Raw genomic sequence first — 12780 nt, 5'->3', positions numbered from 1 at the left:
CCAAGCCTTTATACTTCGGCTCTGCACTGTTCACTAAGACTGGCCTCAGTTCTGGGGCATAGCCAGGTTTCCTGTAAAGAGACAAGCAGTACATATGTCGTACTTCCTCCCTTAGGGGCACTACTGTGCTTCAGCAGACTCTCTCTATGAGACAAGTGTAGATGACCCTTTCATAATCTAGCCAGGCACTTTCCTCATTGACATCCCTGGCCTACATAGGAAAAGCAAAGAGTCAGGGGATTCACATGCCTTCTACAGTTTCAGTATGTGAAAATAAGAATACTTGTAAACCTACTATTAAAAGTAATACGGAAATCAGCGTCTTGTTTGGGAACAAAACACATGCCGTGACCCGGTGGTTCTTCTGCGGTGTCTTGTGAGGAACAAGCCTTTGTCTGCTACACGGAGAGGATCCAGTGCAAGCAGTGGCCTAGGAAGCTTGAGTTCTCATCTGTGTGCATGCCGGGCAGACCACCTCTGGCCCTGAGCTCTGGTGTATTCTCTTTTAGACGCTGAGGATTTTCGAAGACAATGTTTGTGAGAGAGGTTCCACTTCTCAAGAGTACTTGTTTTGGGTTTTGGTTTTTAATAATTTATTTTTATTTTATATACATTGGCGTTTTGCCTGCATGTATATATGTCTATGTGAGGGTGTCAGACCCTGGAATTGGAGTTACAGACAGTTGTAAGCTGCCATGTGGGTGCTGGGAATTGAACCAGGTCCTCTGGAAGAGCAACCAGTGCTCTTAACCGCTGAGTTATCGCTTCAGCCCCTCAAGAGTACTTTTTAAAATATTGTTTTTCTCCTCCACAACTAATTATCTATCTTGTGGATATTTTAGAAGAATACTGAAGGATGTATCATCTATTGGTTTTTTGTTTGTTTGTTTTGTTTTGTTTTGTTTTGTTTGAGACAGGGTGTCTCTGCATAGCCCTGACTGTCCTGGAACTCACTCTGGCCTCGAACTCAGGGATCTTTTTGCCTCTGCCTCCCAAGTGCTGAGATCAAAGGTGTGCACCACCATGCCTGGTTTTCATCAATTGTTTTGTATTGAAGGGGAAGGGGAAGGGGGACAGATTAGAGAAATACAACCACAAATCATTCTAAATGAAAATCCATTTACCTCCTTCTCCCTCCTCACTCTCTCCATCTTAACAGGTGAAATGAGGCTGTGGCTGTAGAGAAAGATAGAGAGAGTTGGGGCTCTTGCCTCCCATCTGGTAAGGCCACACACCATGTGGTCACATTGAGCAGTGTGGTAGCGCCCTTTGTGGTCCACTCCTGCTTCTTCCCTTGGGTGACATCTCACATCTCCTCAATGTCCCCAGACCATCAGAGCTGCCCCTGGCTTTTGGAAGTTGACTCAAGATGTCCCCAGCGTAGCTCTTTGAAGTCGTCTTGTGTGTGACTCACTCAGGGTACTTTAGCCACAGCCTGGTCTGCCCCTCATAAATGTCATAGTGGCCCTTGGGGGCTCAGCGCTGGAGAGCGAGGATCCCAGGAAAAGGTGAGATTTCACCTCTGGACCCAGATCATTCTTAGCACCACGTCCTTTCTTCTGCGCTTTCTGCAAGTGCCTAGTGCAGGGCATGAACCTGGTCGCAGGGCAGGGCGTGTGCTCTCAGCAAGTCCCTGTGGGTCCTGTTAGCCCAGATAGGAAAGGTAACGGGCTGTAGCAAGAAGACGGTAGGGCAGAGCGGGGGGGGAGATAAATGTTTGCTGGTCTTAATAAGGAAGGTGAGGCAGCTGAATGAAAGGAGACAGCATTTAATTCCCAGAGTTCAGTATTCTAGTGACGCCTCCTGCAGCGCCAGTCAGTGTGGCGTGGGGGGTGGGGGTGGTGGTCTTGCTGCCACAGAGCCTCCAGAGTGATTTATTCATCTGCCTCCTTCACCGTGATTTCCTTCTTTCAGACTTCCAATATCCATCACTGAAAACCATGCTTTTTATATGGGACTTTACCCTAGTGGCTTGCCTGGAATACATTTTGAAGGATTAGTGTACATGGCATGGAGACTGGCCCCTATGCCCAGCACACGCTGGTGAATATTCATGCCGACACCTGGAAGGTTATTTCTAAAAAGGCAGCTCAGGCAGAATACATTCCAAAGAGGGAGTGTTTTCTTCTTGTCTTGGGATCCCCCCTCCTAGCAAATGTGGGAGGAGTGAGGGGGCAGGAGTTGGAGACTGCTTTCCTCATCTTCTGCAGCAGTGAGCAGGACCAGACCCCTTCCCCGCCAGCCTTTGCCTGGGCTCCGGCTCTGGACAAATCAGTGTAGGCGATTCTAGAGGGGGAAAGGCAACTAACTGTTCACTTAGCCTTTGCTCCTGTAACCCACACCAGTTGGCTTTAATTATGGCTGTTGAGTAGTTAGGAAAGTTAAAGTTGTGAATGCTCATCTGAAAATGTTTGAATTAAAAGTTGTGATCCTAGCTTTGAAGGTCTGGATCAAGAAAACTGTACCAAGTGACCAGTGATCAAAAGAATCCTATTGAAAAACTTAATTAGCCATTTTTCCTCTAGCTATTACAAAAAAGAAATCACATAAAATGTTGCTTATTTTTTGGCTTCTTGCCATTCTTCAAAAGATTAATCTCACAGCAACATATTAAATTGATTAATTATCTTTTGTTTATAAGAACTTACAGTTATTTCGGATTTTCACCTTTGTGTGCTGTGGAGAAGATGTAGCTATTATTGTTCTCATTAATGTCTTTATTTTAATGGTAAGTCATGTACCACATGGGGAGTCATGATTTATCACAGCTCAGTCTTGGAACAGAATAAACTACCTGTCCTCTAAGCCTTACATTGTATAGCGCTTACGACTTGCTGCTTTGGTCTTGTGTTTCAGAGGGTGGCTTTCATGTGGACTTCACAAAAGAAGTTCAGAAAATGGATGTGTGTGTGTGTGTGGGGGGGGGTGTTAAGACAAGTAGATATGATAGCCAGGCAGCTAGCCGACTTTGATTATATAGGATAGGAGAATTGGTACTGGCTACAGGAGGTCGGGCAGGAAGGCCCAGCCAGCACAGGTGGTAGTGAGAAATCCAGGCCTGAACTGTTTTCAAGTCACTCAGCAAGTGCCCAGGACTTTGTAGATTATGTCTGTAGGGAACACTGGATGACTCAGAGCTGGGGCAAAGGTGGGGACCTAGATCTGACTCAGGTGAAGAGGTCAGGCTGGTAAGAAAGAGAAAGACGCGTGGGAAAATGGTACTGGCTGTGTTGAGAGAGACCAAAAAAGAGGTTTGCTAAGGGCAAAAATAGAGAAAGGACATGAGTGGCTAGGAAGGGTTTTGTTTTATGCTTCGTCTCTGCTGGAATGTTCTCTTGCCTGTAATCTTGAGTCAAGCCTTCCTACCTTGTTTTGCCCTTCTGTTCTCTTCCTCTCTCGCCAGGTTGAGAGAGTACAAAGCTGTGCCTCTAGCTAAATTTGAGTTCTCCCCAGACACAAACTCCTGTGAACCCTTGACCCAAGGGAGTAGAATGGAGCTGTGGAGCTTATTCCGTTTCTTTTTGACTCTGTTTCTTAGTTCTTTGTGTAGGTTGTATGCATGTGAGCACACATTAGCATGTAGTCAGAGGAGGAGACGAATAAAGTAAGAGATGAAATAGCAGTGAGTGGGCTGGGCTGCAGCTCAGCTGGTAAAGCACTTGCCTAGCATGCATGAGGCCCTGGGTTCAGACCCCAGCATTGCCAGGGAAGAAGGAAGTGAGGAGGTAGGGAGGCAGGGAGAAGCAGTGAGGTCCTGTGAAAAGTGCAGTTTATCTGGAATCCATGCTCTTTCCCCCATCCTCAGTAATCTGCTCTGTGTATCCCCTAAAGTGTAAGCCAGTTGAGAAGGTAGTATGCCGGGGACAGGTGGCCCCTGCTTAGGGAACATCCTTTGGGTGTTGTTATGTAAGAAATGTAGAGCTAATTGAGTTTGTTCTCAGACCCCCCTCCACACCCTGCCTGTTGGATGGATGCCCATGGTGGGACTGTTTTACCCTATAGGAGTCATATGTATCAAAGACTGAGGAAGTCAATCCCTGACACTTAGATTATAAAGTGAGTCCCAAGCTCTTTGTCAGGTCTGTCTTACTCTCCCTATAATTTCATAGAATTTGAGGGGAAAAGATCACACAAATGCATATTGCCTTTAGCTCTTACACATACTGACTCTGGCCTGTTAATGCTGCAGTGTGGTACCCAATGCTCTTCCCAACAAATGAAGCTGTAAGTGAGCTGGCTAAATATCTAGGAAGCCATGCCCTGTGCTCAGCCTCCTCCTGGGAGCCCATCTCACTGTGTGTCCACACCATGATGAGGAAGTTGCTAGCATCAGGGCAGATGGCCTTGCTGTAGAGAGGGAACCTGATAATGCCAAATTTAAACACCGGGAAAGATCTGTAAAAACTGCCTGCCTGCTTAACATGTCCATGCCCAAAAGGTCTGCCGCAGCGTGAGGCTTCACCTTGTCAGATACCACAAGGCCAGCCAGTGACCATTTGGTGCCACCTGCTTGCTTAAGGAAGGGGCTATATTGCAAAAGAGTCACCTTCAAAATACAAGAAAGAGCTTTTCTCCTGAGGCCATTGGCCTAGACATAGTTTTGTCATATTCACATGGAAAGCATAAAATGAAAGACTATGTAGTATGAAATCCAGATCATAAGACTAGGCCAAAACTTACTTGTCAAAAAAATAAAGGTTTGCCAAGTGACTGAATAATCTAAAGGTAACTGGGACAGTGTTTAGTGCATGCCAGAAAATTAACCAATAACTTAGACAAAGAGCTTGAGAAGTAGGAAGTGCAGGGATTATAAATTATTTTTTCCTAAGTGTGATAATGTGTGCACAGACAGTGTGTGTGGTTTGTGCACATGTCAACTGAAGCGATGCTTAGCCACTTCTCATCCCACACTCGATTTCGATTGAAGGTTGAGCCTCTGGTACTATACAGCGTCAGCTCTCATGTTCTCAGCCAGACCTTGAATTTAAAGCTTACTGTCCCCAAGGAAAAGAACCAGGTCCCAGCAGCTGCTAAAGATGGCTAGTTCTGTCTTGTCTCAGAGCTGGAAAAGCCTCTCCTTGTCCAGTTGTTCCGAGTTGCACCCCACAGGCAGGCTCCCCACTTACAGTTCCCTGGATTGTGGTGGACCAGGTGTAAGTCGGAACTAGAGGTGCAGCCCCGCTTTTATTGCCGTTTGTCCTAATGAGATGGCACCCATAGGCAGCCCATCTTATTTTGCCTTATTTTGCCACCTCCCTTTATTTCATCTTGGGGCATCGGTGCCTAAACACCAGCTACAGACAGCAGACCACCAAGAGCCTGAGTGAGACTTAGCCCTGAGCAGGGCCGCTGTTTCTGACTTCCCTGGAGAACTCATTTCCTGTCTGCTGCAGTCTGGATGGGAAGGCTTAGTGTCCAGCCATGGTGCTTTCCAGAGATGGAGGAACCTTTTAGAAGTGAGGCCTTGTGGAAGGGAGGTCTGCAGGTCATCTACAGAATGCCTTTAGAGAGAATGCTAGAGCCCAGGCCCTTTCCAGCTCTCCCTGTTGGCTGCCTGGCTGCAAGCATTTTCCTTCACTGCACACTGTCTCACCACAGACCCAGAAGTAGTGTGCTGACAGCCAGGCACTGAAACAGCAAAAACTGCTATAGCCAGGTGTGGTTAATCCTAACACTTGGGATGCAGAAGCAGGCAGATCTCTGTGAGTCAGAGGCCAGCCTGATCTACATGGTTCCAAGTGAGACCCTATCTTAAAATAAAACAAAACAACAAAACCTATGTGCCCAAATAAACCTTACCCATTGTTTAGTACCTCAAGTATTTTGTCACAGTGACAGACAGCTGAAAGACACAGCTCTGAGAGATTAAGCAGTGTCCTACAGGAGATCGAGGCTCCGGTGTGCTCTGCTAATGTAATTGCCAAGAACGCTTTCCTCTGGTGACAGGCCCGTAGTTAGAAGACCGGTGTCCCCTCTGCTTTGAAGGTATAGCCACTTGGAGGCATGGCCTCTGTGGTCATAACTCCTTCACTAGTCTCAAGTCTGGGATCTTCAGGGCAGCCATTTGGTCCCTTCCCGCTCTTGGGCTGAAGTGTTCTAACATGGCACTAGTTTCCTGCTGAGACTCTCACTTTGGCCTTGCAATTCTCCAGCAGCTGGGCCTTGCCCCCACTGAGAAGTACACCACCCACTGCTGTGGCAGCCCCCCAGAAGGATCCCGTTCGTCTTGGGGAAACCCCGGTTTCTCACTGGTGGATTTGTTGCCCTGGAGCCCTGTTAACCCCTCAGGCAGCTGCTACAGGCCGGCTGCCCCTTATGGACCACAGGGATTCAAAAGGTCCCTCACATTGTGTCTTTCTGCTTTGCATTGGAACAGGGAGAAGCAGATTCTTCAATGAGGTGAAAGCCCTGTAGTCACATAGTCAAGCTCCCCAGCACCCCTGCTGGGTGGTTTTGAAGTGCTTGGTGATTAGCCAGTGCACAGTCCAGTCCCTCCAGAGGCCCCTCACTGAGCCTAACCCACCCCTTCACCTTGTTACACCTCAGTCCTGCCACTCTCTCCTTCTGCAGACCTGCCTGTCCTGCAGCAGGAAGACCTTCATGCAAAGGGAGCATTCCTGTTGTCTCAAGAGTCCTGCTGCCACCAAGGCAGCCTTCCGTCACTCAACATCTACTCACTGTCACACACCTTTGTTCCCAGCATGATCTACTGGTAACTTAGCTCATGCCCCTTTGGTTGCAAGTGACAGAAACCAAGTAAAGATGCCCTAAGCCATGAAGGTGGCTTCATGGTGGCATTTCTCACACCCGTGGCTCCATCCTTCCCAGTACCTGTGATGAAAGAGGGCCACCCTGGAATGTCTGCCTCCTCATTATCTCATTTAAGTGAGCAGGGCCAATTAAGCTAGACGCTCACTGCATCCTCCGGTTTTGAGAAATGAAATGTGATTAGCCCAGCATGGATCTGCTTCCTAGGATGCAGCTAGGTCTGCAGGACAAACAGCCCAAGAACTCCCACACCTACTTTGAAATGGGGCTACAAGCAGTTCTCAAAGAGAATACCATGTGCAGTCATACCAAACCCTCCCGTGCATATGCAGAGGATTAAAAACTGTTAGAACCACAAGCGCCTCGGAAAACTATCAAAGGCAGATACTGAAGTCCACAAAGGGTGAACTTGAAGATCAATGGGTTCAAAGATTTACCTAATGGTGCTTAGTGCTTGGTAAATAATTTTCTAATTGTTAAATGAAATACAACTATTTCTGAAGAACCTATGAACTCTTTAAGGATATTATATATACATTTTTGAGGTTATGAATGTCTTTGACAGAAAATTTATAAATGAGTTCTGTAAGTTACTGTGTTGCTAATAGCCGGGTAGCTGATCTTACTTTGGTTGGTTGTTTCCCCCAAATGAGGAAGCTTCTAGCAACAGCAGCAGTGTGTTGTGTCCCTGTGTCTTCCAGCAAGGCTGCCACAAACGATGGGCAATTAGGTAGAAGCAAACAGGCCCTTGCTCCTGGTCTAAAGGCACCAATTCAGTGGAGAAACTGTTGATCTCTTCTGTTAGGTTTCAGCCATTGTTCACAGTCTGGCATGGAATTAATCCCTTAAGAAAGGATGAAAAAAAAAATGCCATTCAGCACAACAGTTTGTCATCGCATGCATAATGCAGGCCTTTCCAATTAGAATGCTACAATTTGGAAACTTTCTTCACAGACTGATGAGAGAGCAATTATTTTAAGAAGGGAAAACTCAGTCCACTGGGTTTGCCTCCAGTCACTTCTGACTCAGGCCACAAAGACAAGAGTTTTGAAATCATATTCACTATCGAATTTTGTATCAAAACACCAGCAAGGAGAGCAATTAGTTGCTGTAAACTGAGCCCCGGGTAATCAATGATATGCAACCAGCCAGAGCATTTATGGAAGATGTAAGCAGAATCACATCTGCTAATCAATTTTTTTTAAACCAGCACTTCACCGCTTTTAGGGAGACTCCACTGTAAGAGTAAGGGAAGATGGAGGAGACAGCATGTGATGTCATCAGGCATTTCAATGGGGTGCTCATTAGATGGTGAGGTTTGTGGCCACCATTCACAGGCCTGATCTGTACTGTTGGGATAAAGTCAGCCTCTTTGAAAATGGCTTCTGATAATGGGGTGGAGGAAGGAGGGGTGTGTTTAAGGAGCTCATCTCCTTTAAGGTCACAAGGAGTGCCTGTGCCGGGTGATCGCACTCTGCAAACATTCCAGCCAGATTACAAGCCAGGAGTGTCTCTGTGCTGTCAGTGCAAATACCAAGAACAGACTTTGCAGACAGACAAAGAAGCCGGCAGGGGGAGGGGGTGGGCTTTACACTGTGCCTAACGAGAGCGGAATCCGACCCACAGAAAGCAAGGAGACTGAGCCAGCTTTTCTTCCAGGGTTTTAAACTGTACTTGTTTTTTCAGTTGAATCAACAAAAGGGTTTTATTCCTGATGAAGCCTAAGTTCCAAGCAAATAGGCATCCTGGTACATGAATTTGAATCCCTCTAAAACTCCACATGTAGAAGACAGAGCCCTACACTTGATAACCTGCCATCCATCAGTGTCCCTTTCCACTCAAGAGTCACCGTGACCCTGCATTCCCCAGAGACTCTTAATAGAAGAATAGAAAGGAGATGTCTCAACCACTATGTGCTCTTGGCTGCTATTCAGGAAAGAAAAAATTTAGTCTAGGAGAAATTATTGAGGTAAAGATCGATGGACTAGGCTAATAAAAATTAATATCTTTAGCATGCCAACTATGATAGGCAGTGAATTAATATCCTTTAGATGTAGAGGACATTTTGTAAGTCATTAACAATAGGATAAATATAGAAAATACACAAAATGTTCAAGTTCAATGATAAGTTTAAAAAAACCTGCAAATTAATGAAATGTGTTTCATCTATAACAGCAGCAGTGTTTCTAAGTAGGATTGTCAGTAAGATGTACAGAACTAGGCACTGGCTAGCAGCTGCTGGCAGTACAACCTCCTAGAGATTTTTGTCTGGGGTGTGGGAAAAGAGAGGTCTATAGCTATTTTATAATACCACAGCCTCAAAGTGAGACATTTTTTTTTTTTGTACAAACTTTCAAGGGAAGTAGTGGATTTAGCTAAGAATGTTTACTAAAGAATTTTCCTAACCATGAAATACTACTAACTGCCTAAATATTGAGTACTAAGAAACTGATTAAATTGTGGGACATCTGTAAAATGAAATGCTATGAAGTCAGAGCCTTTGATATAGATGACGTGAGGCATGGCCTTACAGGTACTTCCCCCTCCCCCCAGGATTTCTCTGGGTATCCTTGGCTGTCTTGGAACTACATCTGTAGACCAGGCTGACCTTGGACTTGAGATTCACCTGCTTCTGCCTCCCAAGTACTGGGATCAAAGGCGTGTGCCACCACCAATCAGTTTACAGGTTCTTCTAGTACCACTATCCTCCAGGAGTTTCTGAGGACATTTACCATACTCAGAATTGCTCGTCTTTCTTACCTTCTCCATGTCTTGTACCCTCAAGGCAGTCTCTTTCCATGAAATGTTTTGAGATCTGGTTAGATTCATCCCAAAGGGACTGAGTGTTTTCATCTGGGTACTCTTTTAGACACTTATTCATAGTTACCTGGAAGGATAGGTAGTTATAATGCTCTAGTTCTCCATTAATAATCCTGAATCCTAGTGAGAGAGCTGGGCGTGGTGTCACAGGCCCTTAGTCCCAGCAGTCAGGAGGCAGGTCTCTGAGTTCAAGGCCAACCTGGTCTACATACAAAGTGAGTTCCAGGACAGCCAGGGCTACACAGAGGAACCCTAGCTCAAAAAGAAAGAAAGAAAGAAAAACCCAAGAGTCCTCGTGAGGATTGTCTTGAGAGACACCTCTTACTGGAGCTGTGAGGTGAGAAGGGGTTGATTGAGATCTCCCCTTCCCTGAAAGAGCACGTGACAGTTCCTTGATAGCAAGCAGAGGTGAGACTGAAGCAGAGAACTGAAGGGACAGGAACTGGGCCTTGGGCACGGGCCTGTCATCCCAGCTGCTCAGAGGTGTGGAAGACAGAGCTTCAAAGAATTCAAGGCCGGGCTGGGGAGATAGCTCAGTGGTTAAGAGCACTGGCTGCCCTTCCAGGGGACCCAGGTTCAATTCCCAGTAGCCACATGGCAGCTCACAACTGTCTGTAACTTCAGTTCCAGAGGATCCAACACTCTCACACAGACATACATGCAGGCAAAAACACCAATGCACATGGAATTCAATGCACATAAAAATTCAAGGCCTGCCTAGGACTACTGAGTGAGAGTTCAAGGCCAGCCTTGGCAACTTAGACACCACCTCAAAAGGCAAAGTAAGAGGGCTGTGAACGTAGCTTAGTGGTAGAACACTTGCCTAGCCCTAGGTTAAATATCTAGAAACAATCACAGCAGCGGTAATTCTCCATAGTAGCCTCATGCATGACACAAAACTTGTGCAAGGATTTTCCTTGACTGTGATTCCAAGATTAAAGAGGACACTAGGAATGGCAGTTATGGAGTAATGGGTTAGAGTAGAAATGTGATCCAGATACATAAAGTGGGAACAACAGGAGTACTTGGCAGGTGATTACAGAACTGGTTTTTAATGGGGATGCCAGGTTGGAATCCTGCATCCTTCGAGTACTAACAATAAGCTTAGATAAGGTATTTACGGTCGCAAGACTCACTTTTACCATCCATATATGTGAGGATCGTAACCATGCTTGCTGAGAGGATATTCAGGTGGATTTAATAGACCAGACTGTGCAGGCACTTGACATAGGACCTAATCCTCATAAGCATTAAAGAAATGTTGGCCATCATCATCATCATTGTTACTGTTGTGCTTGCCCAGCTGACAGCCACTGAGCACTGGCTCCAAGTGAGGTGCTGTTCCAGGCTCTGGGTATGGAAAAATGGCTTAGACATGGGCACTGCCTTCAGGGTGCTCACTGATGTGGCTGACTGGAAGCACATGCATATCACTTCCTGTTAAGTGTGACGTTGCATATACTTTGTTTAGGCAAAGCTAACTAACAGTGGAAATCAGAAGCCAAATACAGATCCCGTATTGAACGGGCCAGATCCTGTTTTTAATCGAAGAACCATGCATGTAGAGTGTGTGGTTCACACATCTTTTGTGCATAGCGTGATGAATATTTACATGCTCCTGCAGCCATGTAACTACCACTGAGATCAAACTAGCACATTTCTAGCCTTCAAGAAGTTGTCCTCATCCCATTTTCCAATCAATACCTTCCTTAGAAGTAACAGCTATTCTGAAACTGGTAGGTAAGTGAATTCTGCTTTGAAGTTCACATAAGTGGACTCATAGTCCATTGAAGTTCTCAGCTGAGCAGAAAGAGGGCTCAGAGCAGAACCGAGATAGTAAGTTCCCAGATAATGAGTATGTTTTCTGGTGTACTTGGCCCTCACTTGGGGTCCACATAGTTGAACATTGATTTAAATTTTTTTTGTTTGCATAAAAGGGCACAGATTTTTTTTCTTGTCAATTCCTTTAAATATACAGAAAAAAACTATTTACATCACATTTGCTTTGTATTGGGTGTTATAAGTAACTTCAGGATAATTTGAATCGTGTAAGAGGCCAGGTGGACTGTAACGCCCCTGTCATCACAGCACTCAAGAAGTTGAAACAGGATTATGGGCTCATTGGCCCAGCCTACAGCACAAGACCTTGTCTGTGGAGAATGCGCATGCATGCATACACAGACACACATCTTTATACATGTGTCTATCTATCTACATCTATAGATTTGTATTCATATATGTCAGAGGTATATAAATATATATGACTGCATAGACTTTGTGTGTGTGTGTGTGTGTGTGTGTGTGTGTGTGTGTGTGTGTGTGTGTGTGATGTCATGTTACTGAAGGACTTGAGTAACCACAGACTTTGGGGTGCTAGGGCTAGTCTCTTCTAGAAGTTAATGAATAGTTGTTTTCCCACATCAGGTAATCTTATCAGAGTCATGTGGAAACGTAAAAATGGGAGGAAGCAGAACATGATAAGTGCTTGTTAGCATCAGTGAGAAAGCACTGATTCCCCAAGCAGTGTTCTGGGATGTTATCCTCAGCTAGCTCAGATGCAACAGAGGAAAGCTGGAGAACCTGAGAAGGTGACCCAGGGACCTCCTCCTCCTCCTCAGCCAGTCTGAACTTTGCTGCTAAGAGGACAGAGGTTCCCTGGAGTTGGGGGGTCAGTGAAGCGGACTCCCACAGAGCTGACCACAGCCTGACTGAGCCCTTCTCTTCATCTTTTCGCTGGGATTCCCTCCCTACAGCCTGGGAACAGGGCGGGGCACGGGGGACAGGAGAGGGGTGACACAAGGCCCCCATGGCAGTTAGGGTGCAAAGTCAATGTAGTGTTTTCTCTTTGCTCAGGTTACTACTCTGGGACTGTGACGATCGAAGCTACAGTTACTACGTTGAGGTTTCCACCAATCAGCAGCAGTGGACCATGGTGGCTGACAGAACGAAAGTCTCCTGCAAGTAAGTAGCATCCTCTCACTGCAAGGGCAGCCCTCTGTGAGTCAGAGGCCCCTAAGATTGATGCAACCACCAGGGTGGTGAAGTGCATTCCCATGATCCTTTGTTTTAGTTTTGACTATTAAGAGTTTAAATGAGAGTTTACTTGCCATACCCAAATAAGCTTTACCTGGGAACTGAACTTGAAAATGACTGACATGTCCAAACTGGGAAAGCAAGAGACTCCTGTGCAGT

General features: G+C 45.9%; 1 protein-coding gene across 4 annotated transcripts in view; it reads left to right on the top strand.

Annotated features, from left to right (window-relative positions):
• Btbd9 (BTB domain containing 9) overlaps positions 1-12780 on the top strand; it is a 381249-nt gene that overhangs the window by 302112 nt on the left and 66357 nt on the right. For all 4 annotated transcript variants that reach the window (XR_013046731.1, XR_013046730.1, XM_006983072.4 and 1 more), the window contains one exon: positions 12442-12549. Coding sequence is in view for 2 of the 4 variants with exons in the window: in XM_006983072.4 (XP_006983134.1) it covers positions 12442-12549 (108 nt within the window). In the remaining 2 variants the exon portion in view is untranslated. The remainder of the gene's footprint in view (positions 1-12441; positions 12550-12780) is intronic.

The sequence above is a fragment of the Peromyscus maniculatus genome, chromosome 21 (genome assembly GCF_049852395.1).
Source record: "Peromyscus maniculatus bairdii isolate BWxNUB_F1_BW_parent chromosome 21, HU_Pman_BW_mat_3.1, whole genome shotgun sequence".
NCBI lineage: Eukaryota > Metazoa > Chordata > Mammalia > Rodentia > Cricetidae > Peromyscus > Peromyscus maniculatus.
The sequence above is the reverse complement of the archived record's forward strand: the minus strand, read 5'-3'. Positions and strand labels throughout refer to the sequence as shown.